This window comes from Scyliorhinus canicula, chromosome 27 (assembly GCF_902713615.1).
Source record: "Scyliorhinus canicula chromosome 27, sScyCan1.1, whole genome shotgun sequence".
Taxonomy (NCBI): Eukaryota; Metazoa; Chordata; class Chondrichthyes; order Carcharhiniformes; family Scyliorhinidae; genus Scyliorhinus; species Scyliorhinus canicula.
In genome coordinates, this window is record NC_052172.1 from 20,165,782 (window position 1) to 20,186,487 (window position 20,706).

The 20,706-nt window shown below is 48.6% G+C and overlaps 1 protein-coding gene across 4 annotated transcripts in view; it reads right to left on the reverse strand.

The window, feature by feature from the left end:
- Window positions 1–20,706, reverse strand: part of LOC119957951 (cytochrome P450 2C15-like) — a 47,137-nt gene that overhangs the window by 24,097 nt on the left and 2,334 nt on the right. The window contains exons 2-5 of one of the 4 annotated variants that reach the window (XM_038786174.1): window positions 20,269–20,411; window positions 18,418–18,559; window positions 6,051–6,149; window positions 1,626–1,788 (exon numbers count right to left, since the gene is read on the reverse strand). In XM_038786174.1, the coding sequence (XP_038642102.1) occupies window positions 1,626–1,788; window positions 6,051–6,149; window positions 18,418–18,468 (313 nt within the window). In that variant the 5' untranslated portion in view covers window positions 18,469–18,559; window positions 20,269–20,411. Of the gene's footprint in view, window positions 1–1,625; window positions 1,789–6,050; window positions 6,525–18,417; window positions 18,560–20,268; window positions 20,412–20,466; window positions 20,487–20,706 lie in introns of those variants that run through there. The other 3 variants (XM_038786176.1, XM_038786175.1, XM_038786173.1) reach the window with 3 other exon arrangements.

Below are 20,706 nucleotides of genomic sequence, written 5' to 3' on the forward strand. Positions count from 1 at the left end.
TCCTCGAAGATCCCGAAAACCATACACCTGGTCCTTTATCAGCTAACTGTTGGTCGAATTGTCTTACTTGTAGATAAGTAATTGTATTTTGCTGCATAACAACAGGAAACCACAACTTAGAAGGACTTTCATTAATAGGTTATGAAGAGCTTTGTGATGCCTTGACGATAGAAAAAGTGTTTTAGAAATGCTGCTTCTATATTTCTAGGATTTGCTGGAAGCAGTGGATTGGGTGACTGATATGTTCCTCATCTTTCCAAATTAGGAACCGGGAGCCAAAGAATTAGGATTATCACTGGAAGAACTCGCCTGGAACTCGCTGCCAGAGGAGGTGGTGGAAGCAGGAACGATAGTGACATTTAAGGGGCATCTTGACAAATACATGAATAGGATGGGAATAGAGGGATACGGACCCAGGAAGTGTAGAAGATTTAAGTTTAGACGGGTGTGATGATATGATCTGCATACTCGTCTGCCATTGGGCCAGAACGTCGGCTTACCATTGGCCCTGGTCGGTCATGTGCCTCTCGACCGATTGGCCGAGAGGCTGAGTTAACCATGCCTCTATTAACGAGGTATAAATGCTCAAACGCCTGACGATCGTCCCTTTCCACTGTAGACGATCGCAGAGCTGTGTTCTAGTTAATTGAAGCCAGACTTTGGTAAATCACTCGCCTCGCATGCAATCGATGGTACATCAACAGGCAGCATGGTTGGCACAGGCTTGGAGGACCGAAGGGCCTGTTCCTGTGCTGTACTTTTCTTTGTTCTAACAGCACGCCTTTCGGAACTTGTGGGAGGAAACCGGAGCACCAGGAGGAAACCCACGCAGACACGGGGAGAACGTGCATACTCCGCACAGAGAGTGACCCAAGCCGGGAATCGAACCTGGGACGCTGGAACAGTGAAACAACAGTGCTAACCACTGTTCTATTGTGCAGCCCTTAAATTGCCCCTTAATTGGAAGAAAAGATTTGGGTGCTCTAAATTTATCCATAAAAACAGAAGCATCATGGTTGAAGCCAGTCATTCTCTCCTTCAGGTGAGATCAGTTAATTGAATAGAGATCAACTATTGGACTTGGGCAGATTGACTCCGGAACACAATACACTTGACAACTTCTAACTGTGCAACCAGAGTGCCTTCCTTTATTACAGAAAGGCATGACAGCAAACTGATTAACAGTCACGCACTATGAATATTGGAACTCAATTCTGATCTGAATTCGTCCGACGAGTCTGAATCCTGGGGGCCCATCTGCTCTTTCATGAAGGTTTCAGCAGTGATTCCGCGGGTAGCTCTCTTCTTTCAGGTTGTGAGTTCAAGCCCCACTCCAGAGGTTTGAGTACAACGTTTTCTTTGTTCTTTTGTTCTTTGTAAGAATGAACAAGTTATTCTAAGAAATGCTTTTTCACTGGTGGTTAGTACAGCATGGAACGCTTTACTACAAATGACTATTGTGATAGGGGAAGAGGCGGGGACATTGGATTGGATGAGGTATCTCTAGTTGAAGATCCGGCACCAGCATAAAGTCAGTGGACAAATGGGCTCATTTTAAATTTTCAGTGATTAGGATAGTAAAAGCAGCAATAATAATTCAAGTAGAGAATATGAAGTTTGCTCACCGTAGTCATTTGTCAATTTTCTGAAGACAGGCAAGAGATACCTGCCACTGAAGTCATGCCCTCGCTCGATCAACGCTTCTGAAACCACATCTTGGCCACACAGCACCACTGCCGGACGACTGCCAAACCAAATGGTGAATACGGGGCCGTATTGCTCACCCAGCTGAAGAAAAATGATAAATAAATGACAATTATTAATTGTATTTCATCGACTTCTGGCAAAGAATTGCTTTCCATCCTGTTCCTAGCTCTAAACCTGACTCGTCATCTTCTGTTGCACCTTAGATACAAGGGGTACTGCTAGAGGACTGGAGAATTACAAATGTTACACCTTTGTTCAAAAATGGAGACAAGGATAAGCCGAGCAACATCAGGCCAGTCAGTTTAAACTCAATGGTGGGGAAGCTTTTAGAAACTAAAATTCAGGAAATGATTAGCATAATTTGGGCAAATGCAGATTAATGAAGGAAAGGCTGCATGAATTTGTTATTGACAAATTGTGTTTCACTAACATTCCTGTTTCTTGATGAGGTAACAATGTGGATGAGGGTAATGCAGTTGATGTGCTGTACATGGACTTCCAAAAAGCATTTGATAAAGTGCTGTGCAACAAGCTTCAGAGCAAAACTGGAGCTTGAAATTAGCTGAGTGACATGAAAGAGAGAATAGTGATGAACAGTGGTCTATCAGACTGGAGGAAGGTTTAAAGTGGGGATCCCCAGGGGTTGGTGTTTGTGCCCCTGTTCTTCCGGATATACATAAATGACCGAGACCTTGGTGCACAGTGCACAACTTCTAAATGTGCAGACAAACGAAACTTGGAAGGACTAGGAACTGTGAGAAGGATAATGTAGAAGTTCAAAAATAACAGACAAGTTGGTGGAAAAGGCAAGCAAGTGGCAAAAAAAATTTAATGCAGAGAAGTGTGAAATGATCCATTTAGCAAGGGAGAATGTTGAGAGATAATATAAAATCAAAGGTACAATTATAAAGGAGGTGGAGCAGATTGACCTGCATATATATGTGTACAAATCATTGAAGATGGCAGGAATCCATACAATCCCTATAGTGCAGACAGACGGAGACCATTCAGCCCATTGAGTCAGCAGCAACCCTCCAAAAGAACACACTACTAAGGCCCACTCCCCCACCCTATCACCACAACTGCACAAAGTTGTTACAGTGGGAGGAAACCTGAATACGCGAAGGAAACTCACGCAGACATGGGGAGAACAGTACAAACTCCAGACAGACAGTGACCCAAGGCCGGAATTTAACCCTAGTCCTTGGCACTACAAGGAAACGGTGCTAACCATTGTGCCACCCAGGTTGAGAACATGGTGAATAAAGCATGTGGCATCTTCGGCTTTATTAATGGCACAGAGTGCAAAAACATGGAAGCTATGTTAACCTGTATAAAACATTGGTTCCGCCTCAACTGGAGTATTGCTTGGAAATCTGGGCACCACACTTTTAAGAAGGAGGTGAAAGCATTAGAGAGGTGCAGAAAAGATATATGAGATGGTTCAAGGGGTGAGGAATTTCAGTTATGTGGATAGATTGGAGAATCTGGGGCTGAGTGCAGAGAGCCAACACATGCACACGGACAGAATGATATCCTTCAAGTCACAAAGGGGAGAGGAAAAATGCATCTCACCCCGACAGATTATTTTCTAGTGTTTAACTTTCCTGAAAGTGCTCAGTTGTGGCAGGGTGCAGTTCCACTGGTATCTCATTCAAAAGTCCATTCTTCATGTATGAGTACAGTGAGCAGCTAGCAGCTTTTTAATTTTGGGGAACCTTACCATTAAACCCATTCCTAGTGACACACAACAGCCACGTAAATGTTTTTTCCAGCCAAATCAATAACAGTTTGCTTTTTTATTGTGCCCTTAAAACAGAAAAATAGATTGACAAGCAACAGAACTGAGCTAAAGGAACATTTAAAGACATTAAAACAAATGCCCAAATTTAGTTGGAAAGTTTGGTGTGGAGGACAATCTTAAAGGAGACAAAGATGGTGAGATTCAAGCAATGAATTCTGGAGACTGGAGCCTAGACAGCTGAAAACACATCCAGCAAAGATAGAGTGAGTTGGGAGTGAAAAAGAAGTCAGAAATGGAGGCACCCAGAGTTCACAGAGTTGGAAAACTGGAGGTGGTTACATCAATGGAAGTGATGTGAACATAAGAATTTTAAATTTGAGGCATTAGACCAGGAACCGATGTCGGTCAGAGAGCACAGAGGTTATGGGCGAACGTTAAGATATGGGCAGTATGGGGTGGGCAAGGGGAGACAGGGAGGGGTTAGGGAAAGGAGGTCTGGGGGGGCGAGGGGGGGGGGGGGTTGCGGGGGTGTGGGGGGAGGACACACCGAACTAGAGGGCAGAAATCTGTAAATAAAGTAAAGTAAGATAAAAGCCTTTTTTGCGTTACACTGTACAATAAATAAAGACGAACGTCAATGTACAGAATGTTGAAAATACAAATACAAAGATTTTTTTTAAAAGATGGGCAGCATAGTTTTGATAGCAATCTTTACAGCAGGTAGGAGAGAATAGGCCAACCGGGAGATGATTGCTCTAACCTTAAGCATGGGTGTGGAGCGAACCCGATGGATGGGCTGAAAGGCCTACTTCTGCTCCGACGTCTGATGGTCTTAAATGCATCAATGTGGGTTTCAGCTGAAATGGGCTGAAGCAAGGGTAGTAATGGATGACTGACTGGACTGTTTAAATGCTGTTGCAGAGGAACTTTGATCAAACCTTTAACTAAGACACTGAAGCCAATTGTAGATCTCCACTGAGATCATCAGCTCAACCAGTCCAGGGATCAAATCTGGGACCTTCCTGATTCACACATTTTTTGTTGCACATGATCTATAATATTGGTGCACGTTATGCCCAGCAATGTACGAGCCTGGTGTAAACATCTGTAACCGTTAAGGAAATGTGCCTCAAAGTAGCCAAGACATGAGAAAAGAAAAGGAAGAGAGGGACGATCGGGGAGGGGGGTACAGTGCAAGAGGGGGTAGCCAAACACAACAGGAAAGAAAGGGGAGCTGCAGAGAGAGGGGGGCAGGGAAGAAGGAAGGACAGAGGGCAAAGAATAATAGAGGGTAGGAAAGGTGAGTGAACGCAAACTGGAAGGAGAGCACGGCAAACGACACAGCAGGGCAACAGAGGGTAAAGAAGTATAGGAGGGAGGAACGACAAACAACCGAGACGGAGGCAAACACACAACAACAGCGAAAACCGACCGGGAGAAACAAGACCACCCAGTTTTGATTTGTTTTGCTTGTGCTGTCTGTATTTTCTTTTTTTTAAACAAGAAGAGAAAGCCCCCCCCCCCCAAAAAAAAACATGTATATTGTTATTGTCTCTCCATTGCTTTTATGTATATACACTTCCCCAGTTTTTAACTTCCCACCCGTTGTTTTTTTATTTATGTGTTTTTTTTATGTTACGTTTTTGTTATCTCTTTTTGGTTTCTCTGTGTACACCTGTAAATATACGATGTATAAAAAACCCAATAAAAAATATCTTTAAAAAAAGTTAATGTGCCTATAAGATCAGCAACTAGGAAGACTCCTTTCTTGGTCTTGCGCCCACTGGGAATGAGATTGGGGCTGACCACATTTCACATGTCTGCTTACAGCAGGGCGGCCTCACGCCGCCAAGGTCCCAGGTTCGATCCCGGCTCTGGGTCACTGTCCGTGTGGAGTTTGCACATTCTCCCCGCGTCTGCGTGGGTTTCACCCCCCACAACCCAAAGATGTGCAGGTTAGGTGGATTGGCCAGGCTAAATTGCCCCTTAATTGGGAAAAATGATTGGGATATTCTAAATTTTTTTTTTTTTAATGAATGCTTCCAGCTAACAGACAGACCTTCTTCTCACTGGGCCAGGATATGAAAGTGAGGGTGAAAGGTAATTTTACAAAAGCCTGGTCTAGATATTTTTCCCAGGTGGAAATAATGATATTGTTGCTTTATCTTTGTGGTGCTACATCCGTGACATTTTAGGAAATAAATGCAATGACGTAAGTCATTTAGAAACAGAAAAGTCCAAAGTTCCAACTTTGGCCAGCCAGTTTCAGTTAGGATAGTTTTAGGAAAACTAGCGATACCCTCAATATCGCGAGTACAAGTCCACCAACCCTTTATTACTGAGCAGTAAACGTAACCCGAGCTGAAAAAATTGCTTATTTGGATATTGGTTGGACTAAATTTGGTTTGGCAGTGAGTCTTTCTTTAGTGGGTCATCGACACTCAGTAATCTTAACAAACAGTTTTAGAATAGCTTCTTGGATGTGATCTCAGAGGCGCTCCGGCCCCTGTGAATTTGTGCTCCTGGATGAGGCAAAGCGTTTAGAGGAAGGGAACAAGGTGGAATGAAAAACGGACATGTGCAGTAGTCAGCAGCTTACCTTGATGAGAGACTTCTGAGGTGCTCTTCTATCCACTTGGAATAAGTTGCCAAGAATTGGGAGGGCAGAAGGACCTGGGGGGAGCCTGCCTTTCCATGGCTGTTTGGGTTTAAAAAACCACATAATGAACAGAACACTGAGCAAAAGAGAAAGTAGAGTTGTCCCTGGACCATTTAAACCCATGGTGGCAACTAAGGAATACAGAAACATTTCAGCGATCTGGTCCCCAATACTCGGAGTGCTGTCTCACTGGGGAACAGTTGCTGGCTGTCGGCGGCTGTCTTCAACGGCACTGCTGCACCTCCTGTGTTGACGGCACACAGTCAAATATTAGGGAGACTCTGAGCCAGACGCTGAGCCAGGTTGTGGTGTTTGCACGCCTGTTTCGTTTCAGAGGATGTATGTGTCAACCGAGAAAACTAGCAAGAAATTATACATAAGCTACATGGGCTGCAAACATCTGACAACCCAGAAGAACCTTGATCATTATCTTGTAACCATGCGATCATATACCCAGAGGAATTGGAACACTCCCTCTCCATAGCTTAGAGGAATTAGTTTAAAGTAACTGAATATGAAAATTATGGGCGCGATTCTCCGCACTCACGACAGGGCGGAGAATAGCGGGCGGCGCAAATTTTTACGGCGACGCTGGTCCGACGCCCTCCCGCTATTCTCCCCCCCCCCCCCCCCCCCCCCCCCCCCCCCCGTTTTTTACGGCGAGCAGCGATTCTCCCCTGGCCGATGGGCCGATTTCCAAGGCCTTTACGGCCGTTTTCACGATTTTTAATACACCTGCTATACCAGTTCGTGAAAACGGCCGCAAAGTGCCGTTCTGCACAACCATGCCACCGATTGGCACGGCCGTGCCAAGGGTGGCATGGGCCCACGATTGGTGGGCACCGATCACGGGCAGCGGGTCCGATTCCCGTGCACTCTTTCTACCTCCGCCGTCCCGCAGGATAAGTCCGCGGGGCGGCTGAGGGGCATTACGGACCGCGCATGCGCGGGTCTGACGCATATGCATGGATGATGTCATCTGCGCATGCGCGGGTTGGAGTCGTCCAATCCGCACATGCGCGGCTGACATCATATGCGCCAGCCGTCGTTAACTTTGGCGCGCGGGCTTAGCGAAATTCATTAAGCCCGCGATGCCGGAGTTCACGGGGCCGCGATGCTAGCCCCGACCGGGGAGCAGAATCGGGTCCCAGAGGCTGTGCGTGAAACACGGCCGGTTTCGTAGCAGCCTTCACGACTCTCCGCCTTTGCGGAGAATCGCGCCCATCTTGCTACATGAGAGAACAGGATTCTGACCTGAGCTTTGCAGCTTTTTTCGTATCAAAGCAGCAGATAAGTGACCTAGTGCAATACCTTGGCAAATAGACTAGGCCAGAAAGGTTCAATGGTCACACCAGCTGTTTTAATCAGGGCATTGAGTTTGTCTTCGCTGACAGTGACCTCGTCGCTATAGATACAGGCGAGTTCCGAGGTGGAGGCCATGGCGCTGGATCTCTGCGGGTGGGTCTGATGCTGCTAGTCACCGGGGGGAAACTCGGCCTGAGCTTCATTCCGAAAAACCGAGCACTTCCGAAGCGGGCAGAGCGAGCAGCAGCCGGCTTTTAACTATGCCGGCTGCAGGTTTTGTGGATGCGCACCGATGAGCGGACATGCATGCGCAGTGCTGCCGCATTCTTTTTATGTGGTAAAAAGGCGGCTCGCAGCCGGCATCATTAAAAGCCGGCTGCTGCAGCTGTTGCGTGTGAATTTGCGCAATCGGGAGCGCCGCGACGGATGGCTCCGCGACCCTCCCAACACCCGCCCACGACCCACCCGCGGGTCGCGCCCCCAACTTTGAAGATCACTGACCAGCGGATGGCCTTTGAAAGCAGAACCACAGAGACTGTGGATTCTGTCCTTGTGTTGATGAACCCCACATGATAATGTTGTAATGTCTGTGGCATTTCAACAAATATCTAGAAAGTTGTAATTGCTGTCACACTCCTCAGTTCTTGATCACCGGTACGTTAAATTGGCCGGAATTCTTCATCTGTTGGGATTCTCTTTCCCCACTGGCAACACACACCTGGTTTCCCGGCAGCGTGGGATGGCTTCCACAAGAAATCCCACAGACAACCGGCGTGAAGAGACCACCTGAAAATGGTGCACTGCCAAGAAACATGCGGCTGGGGGGACTGGAGAATCTAGCCGAACATATAGTTCTAAACCTCGTGTTGCCCATTCTGTGTATGAGGACTTCTGGGTAAAAATGGCTATCTGTTAGCCTGTATCCTCAAATCTAAAGTATAATATCCAAAATACTTATGCATTCTATCTATTTATTTGGGTGTTTCCGTCATTTGGGGTTATTAGAATATAAGTGCTGAAGGGTAGTCCAGATTTGGACGCAAGTCTTTAAGGAGGATGGAGGATGAGATGCTGGTGAGGACAATGTTGGATAAATTAAATCAGGAGTTGAATAAGTATGGATTATGATTTCAGGTGTGCTGGGAGCAAAATTCAAAAGAATATTGAATAATGCTGAAGGGAAATGTGAAAGAGTGTTATTATTATACATCTTCTTATTTAAATCCATAGCTGATGTCATCAGTGAGTGCTGTGATGTCATGAGTTCTTGTTACCTGTCATTAGTTCTAGTTCTATTCGGTTACTGTTGTTTCGATGTTTAGCTTGCTGCTCCCATTTTTGAGTCCATACTGTGTTTTAAATTGCATTATTTTTGGATATTAAAGAAGATTAACTTTATTAACAAGGCGTTTCGACTACCTTTTGCTGGTCAAGTTACAACAGAAATCTAATAAAGCGCAGCAAATAAAAAAGTCGAGACAAATATACAGATGGATTTCTCAAACACCTTTATTAAACAGGCTGCTTATAAATAATGTTCAGTGTTACAAGGTGCTGGTCCTGGGTACTGAACTTTAGGGCCCATTTAAAATGAGTAAATCCCCGGGTCCTGATGGACTTTGTCCTAGAATCATAAAAGTGGCGAGTGAGATAGTTGATGTATTGGTTTTAATTTTCTAAAATTTGCCAGTGGGGGTGAGCAGGTGGGTAGTGTGTTGGGGGGTGGTGGGGGGGGGGGGGGGGGGGGGGGAGGGCTGATCACATGGAACATGAGACGGCTGAATGGGCCGTCAAGAGGGCTCGCGTGTTCGCGCATCTGAGAAACTTAAAGGCAGTTGTGGCATTCCTATAGGAAATGCACCTGAAGATTGGGGACCAAACTAGGCGGAGGAAAGGGTGGGTAGGGCAGGTATTTTACTCAGGAATGGATTTGAAGATGAAGGTGTTTGCAGACTTGATAAATAAACGGGTAGCTTTTGAGTGGGGAACATAGTAGCAGACTCCGGGGAGAGGGTCGTTATGGTGAGTGGGAAAACTGAGGGAATGCCAGTGGTGTTTATGCCCCAAACTGGGACCATGTAGAGTTTATGAGGCGGGTGCTGGGGAAGATCCCGGACCTGGACTCGCACCGGTTGATAATGGGGGGGATTTTAACAGTTCTGGAGTCGAAATTGGATTGGCCAAGCCCGAGGTCAGGGAGAGTGTGGGTGGTGGTGAGGGAACCTTGGGGATTCATGAAACATATGGGGGGACCCATGGAGGTTTGGTAGGCTGAGGACAAAGGAATTCTCATTTTTCTCCCATGTGCTTGGTGTGTACTCCTGGGTCAGGACATCCTTGGTAAGGGGGGTTGGTGCGGAGTATTCGGCAATTGTGGTTTCGGATATGCACCGAATTGGGTGGACTTGCAGGTGAATCGGCTGCGGAGTGGGGGTGGCATCGCCCGCAGTGGAGATTGGATGTGTGTGAGCGGGTGAGGGCTGCCATTCGAGGATATGTGGAGCTGAATGACACGGGTGAGGTTTCAGCCACCACGTTGTGGGAGGCACTGGCGGCAGTAGTAAGGAGGGAGTTTATTTCAATATGTGCGCAGAGAGACAAGACGGAGCGGGCGGAGATGGCGAGGCTAGTGGATGAGATTTTGCAGGTGGATAAGTTTTTGGAGGTTGGGAGGCGGGATTATTGAGTGAGCAGCAGAAGCTCCAGATGGAGTTTGGGCTAATATCCACGGGTGAGGCGGTGGGGCAGTTGAGGAGAGCTAAAGGGGTGGTCTATGAATAAGGGAAAAGGCGAGTAGGATGTTGGCACATCAATAGAGGAAGCAGGAGGCAGCGAGGGAGAGACACAAGGTGAAGGATAGGGGAGGGAATGTGATCTTAGACCCGATGGGGGTGAATGGGGTGTTTGGGATGGATGGAATGAGGCGTTTTATGGAGGAGTTGGAGAAGGACCTAGTGAGGGATTGGGTGCCCCCATTGGACTGGTGGAGGTTGTAGAGGGTATGGGGACGAAGCAGGCAGGGAAGGCCCCGGGCCTATACTGTTCCCAGTAGAATTCCATAGACGTTTTCGGGAGAGCTGGGGCCCCTGCTGGTAAGGGCGTTTAGTGAGGCGAGGGAGCAGGGGATGCACCCCGACGCTGTCATGGGCCTCAATCTCCTTAATTTTAAAAAGGGATAAGCAGTGTGGGTCCTATAGACCAATTTCCTTGTTAAATGTGGGCGCTAAGTTGCTGGCCAAGATTTTGGCTTCAAGGATTGAAGACTGAGTGCTGGGGGTGTTGGGCGTGGACCAGACAGAGTTTGTTGAGGGGAGGCATTTGTCATCTAACGTTAGGCAGCTGTTAAATGTTACAATGGTGCCCCCCGGAGGTATGAAGTGTGGAGGTAGTGGTCGCCATGGACGCGGAGTAGGCCTTCAACCGGGTGGAATGGGACTATCTGTGGGAGGTGCTGGAACGGTTTGGGTTTGGGCAGGGTTTTGTGTATTGGGCCCTGCTGTTGTACAGGGCATCGGTAGCGAGTTTGCGAATTAACCGGGCGAGTTTGGAATATTTCAGGCTGCATCGGGGGACGAGGCAGGGATGTCCGCTCTCCCCACTGCTCTTTGCCTAGGCTATAGAGCCATTGTCAATGGCACTGAGAGCATCAAGGGAGTGGCAGTGGATAGTGAGGGGGTGGGGGGGGGGCATAGGGCCTCATTGTATGTGGACGATCTGTTGCTCGACATATCAAACCCTTTGGAAGGTATTGAGGGAATTCTGGGTATTTTGGAGGAATTCGGATGGTTCTTGCGATATAAATTGAATATGGGGAAGAGCGAGATTTTCCCTATCCAGGCGAGGAGAGGGGAGAAGAGGCTGTGGAGTTGCCGTTTAGAGTGGTGGAGGCGAACTTCTGGTATTTGGGTATCCAGGTAGTGCGGGAGTTGGAACAGCTACAAAAGCTGAATCTGGCTCAGTTGGTGAAGCAGCTGAAGGGGGATTTTCGGAGGTGGAATGTGCTCCCGCTGTTGCTGACGGGACGGGTGCAATCGGTGAAGATGACGGTTCTCACGAGGTTCTTGTTTGTGTTCCAGAATCTCCCAATCTTTATCCCTAAGAAGGTGCTGCTGGAGTGGGGGCGAGGGGGGGGGGGGGGGGGGGGGGGGGGGGGGGGGTTGGCCCTTCCAAACGATGAATTATTACTGGGTGGCGAATATAGCCATGGTTAGGAAGTGGGTAGTGGGGAGGGATCGGTATGGGAGCGGATAGGTGCAGCCTGTTGACAGTGCCTCTGCCATTCGCGCCGGCCAGTACTCCACAGGCCCGATAGTGGTGGCGGCCCTGAGGGTGTGGGTACAGTGGCAGCAGCCCCTGAGTCTGGAGGGGGCCTCGGTTTGGGCACCGATCTGTGGGAAGCATAGGTTGGACCTAGTCATTGGGGGCAGCTACCCGAGCTTGGAGGGGTTGGTGGAGGAATTTGAGTTGCCCACTGGTATTTGCAGGTGAGGGATTGTGTTCAGAAGCAGGTATCGTCCTTTCCTCACCTGCCACCCCAGAGGCTGCAGGACAAGCTGGTGTCAAAAACAGGGGTAGGTGAGGGGAGAGTGTCTCAAATTTACATGGAGTTGGTGGATTGGGAGGGAGCCCCGATAGGGGTAGTGAAGCGGCCGGGGTTTGGGAGGAAGCTTTGGGGTGGATTGAACGCATCCTCGTTGTGCGCTAGGCTTAGCCTTATTCAGTTTAAGGTGGTCCACAGGTCACATATGACTGTGGTCAGGTTGAGCAGGTTCTTTGAAGGGGTGGAAGTTGTATGTGGACGGTGCGCGGGTGGGTCCGCGAATCATGCCCACATGTTTTGGGCCTGTCTGAAGCTTGGAGAACTTTGCTGACGTTATGTCGGAGGTCCTGAAGGTGAAGGTGGTCCTGAGTCCAGTGGTGGCGATCCTTGGTGATTCAGAAGACCCGGGAGTCCAGGGGGGCGAGAGAGGCCGATGTCTTGGCCTTTGCCTCACTGGTAGCCCGGAGACGAATCTTATTAGGATGGAGCAACTCAGGGCCACCAAAACCGGGGTTGTGGGTGAGTGACCTGGCAGGGTTTCTTAGGCTGGCGAAGGTCAAATTTGCCTTGAGAAGTCTGTGGAGGGGTTTGCCCGCAAATAGCAACCGTTCATCAACTTCCTTGAGAACAGATAAGGGGGGCAATTCTCCACAGAGCGGAGAATCGGCACCAGCGCGGTCGGCGGGGCGCTGGTCGGGGTATGCGCCGACTCTCCGGCCCGTGCCGGTCCAACTCCGCATGCGCGGACCCCGCGCGCCGAGTTCATGCCAGGATCGGCGGCTGGGAGCGGCGTGCTAGACCCCTGTGGGCTGGAGAATGGGGTCCCGGAACGGGCACCAACGCAGCAGAGAATCATGCCCACTATGTCAGCAATAGGGTGGGGGAAAAAGGAGGCAGGGGAGGCGGGATGGTGGGGTGTTAGGTATTTAGTTGGTTCGATTATTTCCAGCCCTGTTGGCTTGTTTTGTTTTATGGTTGTGTTTGATGTGTAAATATATAAATGCCTCAATAAAATATTTCGCTGACATGGGAAGGTTCCATTAGATTGGAAAATAAAAAGTGTGACTCCTTTGTTAAAAAAAGAGGGGTTGGGGGTACAGAATGCAGAAAACTACAGGCCAATTAGCTTAACAAGTGTCATAAGGAAAATGTTGGAAGCTCCTATTAAAGATGTTATGGCAGGGCACTTAAAGATTTCAGGTATAACCTATTGTTATAATTGGATCCTGCGCTCATTCCTAACCAGTTCGCCAGTTACAGGCAAGTACATTTTCATAATTTGCATTGTAATTTCAGGTATTTGGCTGCTGATAAGCTGGGACACATGAGAGCATCGATATTAAAATAAATACGTCTGTAACGATGTAAAGCTCTTTGTCATCCAGTCAGCAATTCTTCCAACAGTTTTCCAAATGGGTACAAGCCTCCATGTGCTTTATAGGAAAAAGCAAATCCTGCCAATATTGGCTCATTCAGGCACCCATGTGGGCGACTTCAACACTGACTGGGGTTATTGAGCACCAGATAGTGATGGTGAACAGCCCCTAGGGTGGGCCTCCAGTAACAATGGAACTTCCGGAAAGCAGATTGGCCAAAATACCACGAGACCTTGGACCTCTTCATTGTAACTGTACCTATTCAGAACGTGTGACGCAGCCTCAATTTCGAGATTAGCACAGGGGAAATAGTCATTCTCGGTTAAAGCCTCAAATGGAGCCGTTGATGAGCTTCACCAAGGAGGAATTTCACCAGCAAAGAAAGGAGATGCACGACAACTGGATGAAAGGCGATTGAGGGAGCAATGGCACCGCTGTGGGGATTGTTGGACTGGGTGGAGAAGTGCATCTTGGCACAAGGGGTGACAATACATGAGGCAGAGAAGGTGATGTCCAGCCAGAGGGATAGGATTGTGTCTTTGGTAGCGGAGGTGGGGATCATGGGCGATCTGTGCAAGTCACTGCGGGTGAAGCTGGAGGAGCAGGAGAACGGGTTCAGATGGCAGAACTTGCGGGTTGATGTTCTGCCAGAGGGTGTGGAAGGAACGAGCGCCATGATGTATGGTTCAAGGATGCTAGCTGGGTCGGTGCAGGAGAAGGTGCTGGAGAAAGCCCCGGAGTTGGATCAGGCCCACAGGTAGTGATTGTACGGTTGCACACGTTCATGGACAAGAAGAAGTTTCTGAGGTGGGCCAGAGCAAAACGAGTCGGCAAATGGGAGGGTAATTAAGTCCAGGACATTGGAGCTGGCGATGAGGTGCACAGGATTCAACAAGGCCAAGGCTGTGTTGTACTGACAGAAGATTGTTTTTTGGGTGCTGTACCCATTGAGACTTTGGGTTATATTCAACGGCCGGGAGTATTATTTTGAGATGCCAGTGGAGGCAAACAACTTTATAAGGGACCGAAATTTGAGGAGAACTGAGGGGTGATATGGGATGGAGGGATAAAGTCCACAAAAGTAAGGGCTGGTTTAGCACAGTGGGCTAAACAGCTGGCTTGTAATGCAGAACAATGCCAGCAGCGCGGGTTCAATTCCCGTACCGGCCTCCCCGAACAGGTGCCGGAATGTGGCGACTAGGGGCTTTTCACAGTAACTTAATTGAAACCTACTTGTGACAAGTGATTATTATTATTATTGTTTATTGTTGCCGATGGGGGGGGGGGGGGAACTCTTGGGGGGGCGTTTTCTCCTAGTTCTTTGGAGGAGGTTATTTGTGAATGTGGGTGTTTTCTTTTTCACGTAAGGTAAGAGTATGACTTGACCCTTTGGGTGGGGTTAATTGGGTTTGTCAGTATTCAGGTGAGTAAGAGGCTGGTTGCTCAGGCTAAGGGGGAACCTTTAGGCGCAAGTTGCCACACTAGAAAGCAATGATAGTGAATGTAGGTGAGGTGGGGAGGAGGACGTGGTGGGATAGGAGATGTGTCAGTGGAGTTTTGGCAGTACACTCTTGATGTTGGCCTTGTTGAAGTCCCCAGCCACAATGAACAAGGCCTCCAGGTGTTTTGTTTCATTGTTGTTTATAACTGTGGACAGTTCATCCAACAGAGACAGAAAGGGTGTTGGTGCTTCCAAACCTGCTGCATTATTATTGGGTGGCGAATGTGGAGAAGGTAAAGTGATGGTGGGTGGGTGGGGGGGAGCGGGATTGGAGAGGGTCAGGTTGGAAGAGGAACCTGCAGGGGATCCAGTCTGAGGAAAATGGTGATGGCTCCGTGGCCGTTAGCTCCGGCAAGGTTTACTGGGGCCCAGTGGTGCAATCGACGGTCGGGGTTTGGAACCAGTTGAGGAGGCATTTTAAGTAGGAAAGAACATCGGTGCAACGCCATTGTGTGGGAACCACACATTCAAGCCATGGGGAGATGGATTGGATGTATGGGAAGTGGAGGGAGGCGGGGCTGGAGTGGGTTAGGGACATGTTCTTGGGAGGGAAGTTTCAGGACTGGACGAGCTGCCAGAAAGGTTCGAGCTGCCGAGGGGACAGTGAGTTGAGGTAAATGCAGGAGCGGGACTGTGTGAAAGGAACGGAGGCCATTCCCCAAGCTCCCAGAGTACACACTGTTGGAGCAACTGCTCCTTCCTGATTGGATTTAGGGAGGGCAGGATTGGAGATATGTACAGGAGGTGGGGGGAGCAGGGCAATTGGTGAGGATCAAAAGTAAACAGGTGGAGGAGTTGGGAGGGAAATAGATTGAGAATTGTGGTGCGAGGCGATGCGGAGGGTGAACCCAACCCCTCCTGCGCGACGCTGAATTTGATTCAGTTCAAGGTGGTGCACACGGTACACATGACTCAGGCGAGGATGATTGACTTCTTCCAGGGGGTGGCCGATGGGTGTGAGAAGTGTAGGCAGGGGCCGGCCAATCATGCACTTATGTTTTGGGGCTGTGAGAAGCTGGAGAGCTACTGGGAGGCGGTGTTTGGAATACTATCTAGGATAGGGGTGATGGTCAAGCCAGACCCTATGGTGGCGGTTTTTGGGGTCTCGGATGTGACGGAGCCTCTGGAAGGAAAGGGGGCTGATGTTGTGCCCAGCAAAGGATCCTGTTAAATTGGAGGTCGGACACACCGCCGGGGGGTAGCAGATTGGCTGGGGCATTTCTACAACTTTCTCCTGTTGGAGAAGATTAAATTTGAGATGAAGGGGGTCAGGTGAGGGCTTCGGGCTGCAGTGGGGGCTGTTCATTTCGCTATTTGAGGACTTGTCTGTCGCGGGGGGAGGGGATAAAAGGGGAAAAGCATTGTGCACAACCCACTAATCACATTTCAATGCATGCCCCCCCCCCCCCGGCAAAGGGCACAAACCTCAATTTTTACAGGATGCCCGATTCTCCACCCAATCAGGATTTGCATTTCCGGCATCACGGGGCAGATAATCCAGCCCTCAGTTTTATTTTGGACGGCAACCGCGACGTGATTGCCGCCGGGTGTTTGGGCGTGATCCAGATTGCAATGCATCCACACTGAGGGTGGGTTTTACCAACCAGCCGGGCATGTGTTTCTCGGTGATGCGCCGTTCACTGACGGTGGGATTCTATACTCCTCCCGCTTGTCAGTGGAATTTCCCATTGAACCCACCCCATGCCGTCGGGAAACCCGCTGCCGCGGGAAAAGGGAATCACGTCGGCCGGAGAATCCCAGCCAAGGTGAATGGCACAGTACTGGGTTTGAACAGATGATTAATAATTGCAGTTTCACACAAAACTCTGAGACAAGAATGGGACAACTATAACTTTTTCAAAAGAAGTCAAATAACACAATCGTTGCCAAGCAGCAGACAAGTTTCTTGGAGGTTACCTATTGTTATAATTGGATCCTGCGCTCATTCCTAACCAGTTCGCCAGTTACAGGCAATTACATTTTCATAATTTGCATTGTAATTTCAGGTATTTGGCTGCTGATAAGCTGGGACACATGAGAGCATCGATATTCAAATAAATACGTCTGTAACGATGTAAAGCTCTTTGTCATCCAGTCAGCAATTCTTCCAACAGTTTTCCAAATGGGTACAAGCCTCCATGTGCTTTATGGGAAAAAGCAAGTCCTGCCAATATTGGCTCATTCAGGCACCCATGTGGGCGACTTCAACACTGACTGGGGTTATTGAGCACCAGATAGTGATGGTGAACAGCCCCTAGGGTGGGCCTCCAGTAACAATGGAACTTCCGGAAAGCAGATTGGCCAAAATACCACGAGACCTTGGACCTCATCATTGTAACCTTACCTGTTATAACATACCTGTGGAAGAGTCATATACGCACGTTTGTGATGCCATTGGCAAAGCCTCTTGCACAACCCACCCTCCGCGATTCCTCCCCATCGACATGTTTGCTGTTCCCAGATAGCACATGGAGGCTTGTACACATTTGCAACATGGAAACTAATCACCCGAATTGTGTCACTGAGCGCAGTTGACGACATGGTGACGGCAATTGGACACAGATGGCATGGCAAGAGGGGAGTAGGTCAAAGCCTTTGATGTAATAGCGACTGGCTTCTTCAGTTCCAATGTTTGTCTCATGTAGGCAAATTAAGTTGATGGACTGTTGGGTGACAAGAGAATGACTCAGTATTCATGTCGCACACCCGTCAGGCGGACCTGGGGAAGCTAATGATCCTACCAGCAGTCTGAGTTCTCAGAGAAAATTAAAGGACTCCCAAAAGAGTCATTTTACAGAATCCCAATCTCCCCTGAATGACCAGTCTCGACATTGAGCAGCCTTCTGTCGTTATGTCAAAAGGGCATGCCATCCTGCTCTCCAAACCTTACACCTTAACTATGAGAGCCTTTCGGCCTCCCAGCAAAACCTCATTGGATATCTTGATGCTCAACACTCCCATCAACATAATTTGCCTGCAAGTGGCAGGGAAGTGAAGCGTCATTAATGACAATATCCTCGCACCCGGGCCCTGTCCCTGAGCACCCAGAGGCCCCAATGGCCACTGAGACCCACAGCATGGCCGTCATGTCTGGTTTCCATTTTTTGGAACCTTGCTGTGCTGCTGGGCTGGTGAATCCCAGGGGTTTAATGACTCATTTGCATATGCCGATCGATCCCGCCCAGCAAGGGCATTATTCAGATCGCATCAGGGGCTGCGGATCGGGAGCATCACGATCGTTTTGACGCTCAAAGTCCATTTTTGGGTGTGGTATTCATCAGGAATAGTGGGATCGGAGCCTGGCACAGCGCACCCGGGAAACCACACCCTTTATGTTTAGAAACTACAATTCTCCGAGATTAATTCCTTCTAGTTGCTGACTGTGTAAATTAATGGAATATTTACCCACATCACACTAATCAACCCAAACCCCCTCCACCTCAACAAAGCCTCTTTCTCCACCTCAATATTCTGGATGGTCACAGAGATCTCCATTTTGTCTGTATTGGAATTGGGAATATCAAGAATGTAATTGGATTAATCTTCTGACGTTCGATGTGTTGTGGCAGAGGAAGGAGACCGTACCTGCAGAAAATGCCATAAAACTTTCACTCTTTTTGAAGTTGCCATTTTCATCCAGGAAGTGGTTTGGGTTAAATGATTCTGGAGTCTCCCACTGGCTGCTTTCTTTCAAAACAGAGGAAAGCAGAGGAATCACAAATGTGCCCTAAAAATAGAATTATTATTACAAGTTCAGACGAGGAAACAAGCAGAATTTGCAACAGTAACACAAATGTGGTCACAGTCCCGTCGAGACTGACATCCTAATTGGCTAATGACCACGAGAATTTTAAACCAAAGTCATTGGGCACGATTCAGTGATCTGGTTGCACCCGGCACGGATCCGGGTGCTCCGGGTGAATCCAGTGGAGAGCCCCAAATCTGGCTCCGTGCCGGGCCAATCGCATGTCACTCGACTCGCTCCACCCGGTGTGATCTGGATCTCCCACCCCCCGGGGGCCATGCCCATTGAAGGGCAGAACCCCAGGGGCCTGAACAAGGTTGGGGGGATGAAGGGGTCAGGGGGGTCAATAAAGCTGGGCGGGCAAGGCCTGAAAAAGGGAGGGGGTGGAGATGGTGCCCCGATCTGCGAGCAGCGTTACTGCCGGCGAGATCAAATCTCTCTGAGTGTGGCCTTGGAGGGGAGAAACGTCCCGAGGCCCAAGAAACCTAACCACGTGCTGGTGAATAATAATAATCTTTATTGTCACAAGTAGGCTTACATTAACACTGCAATGAAGTTACTGTGAAAATTGTATTGTTCCTCGTGTCTTAATAAATCTCGTTGTCTCAAAGGTGGAGAAGATGCTTTATTGTGAATTAATTCTGTCTTCAGAGCTTAACTTATGGCTACCTCAAATGCTGTGTGCCTGTGTCTTGCTACCAGTTCTCCATTCCGTGAAGTGTGACCTCACTTCCTGTCCCTGTGTATTTATAGCTCTCCCGTGCTCCCTCTAGTGCTTGCTCAGTTGTATTGCATCTACACTGATACACAATCACCACAAAAATCACCCAGTTGCCACATTCCAGCACCTGCTCGGGTACACGGAGGGAGAATTCAGAATGTCCAATTCACCTGACAGCATGTCTCTCAGGACTTGTGAGAGGAAACCGGAGCACCCGGAGGAAACCCACACAGACACGGGGCAAACATGCGTGGGTTTCCTCTGGGTGTTCCGGTTTCAAAAGAGTGAATCTTGGCGCTGCAGCCACCGAGACACACCTTGCAAAACGCGCCCAAAAGTGGACTCTTCCTTTGGATTAGGTTAATATTCAAGATCCTGTGGTAATGTTCAACCGGTCGGTCGGCCTCCTCCTGATGTCTTGGCCAATGTTTGTTCTTCAGCCCAAGAACCGAAAACAAAACAACTGAACTTTCACCTCTCTGTGTTTTGGCAGCTGATACTGGTGCAGAGCGAAGGCCACATTTCCCTGAATACAAATAGCAACATTTCTGAAGTAATTTCTTATGTGATGGTCTGACATCCCAAAATGCAACAAGATTATGACTGTAATCGAATCATAGAATTTAAGCTGCTGTTCGGCCTATCGAGTCTGCACTGGCCCTTGGAAAGAGCACTCTATATAAGCCCATAGCTCCACCCTATCTCTACCTCCACCCTAACCTTTTTGGGACACTAAGGACAATTTAGTGTGGCCAATCCACCTAACCTGCACATCTTTGGACTGTGGGAGGAAACAGGAGCACCCGGAGGAAACCCACGCACACACGGGGAGGACGTGCAGACTCCACACAGACAGTGATCCAAGCCGGAAATTGAACCTGAGACCCTGGAGCTGTGAAACAACTCTGCTAGCCACTATGTTACCGTGCTTCCCATACTGTCATTGCATTGGGTTTGATTCTGACCTGACCTGTTTGATTCACCCTGGAGCAATGTCGATGAATCGCTGAACCCCGTGTATGACAGCATCTGTGTACGGCATTTTCGCTCGATCTGCAATAGCAGTCCTTCGAGAGGAGCCAATCACCTCACAAATCTCTTCATAAATTTTCTCTGGAAGGGAGGAATTGCAATTCAATCTTTAAAAATGTATTTTCTTTACAAGCACCTCTTGCCTCCAGACTCCTGTCACACATCACAGACTGGGTCTATATTACATCGTTTGACTCCCTGTTCATAGGGAAGTCTCATCCAATCACAAGTACAGTGAGGAATGAGATCATATTTAAGCTGCTTGTTGGCTTTTTATATTCAAAAGCTGGGAGTGGCCATTGGCCTTGTTCCAGCGTTAAGTACATCAGGTTTAGGTTTTGAAAGCCTTTAGAAGGAAGGAGAAATTGAGGGGCGA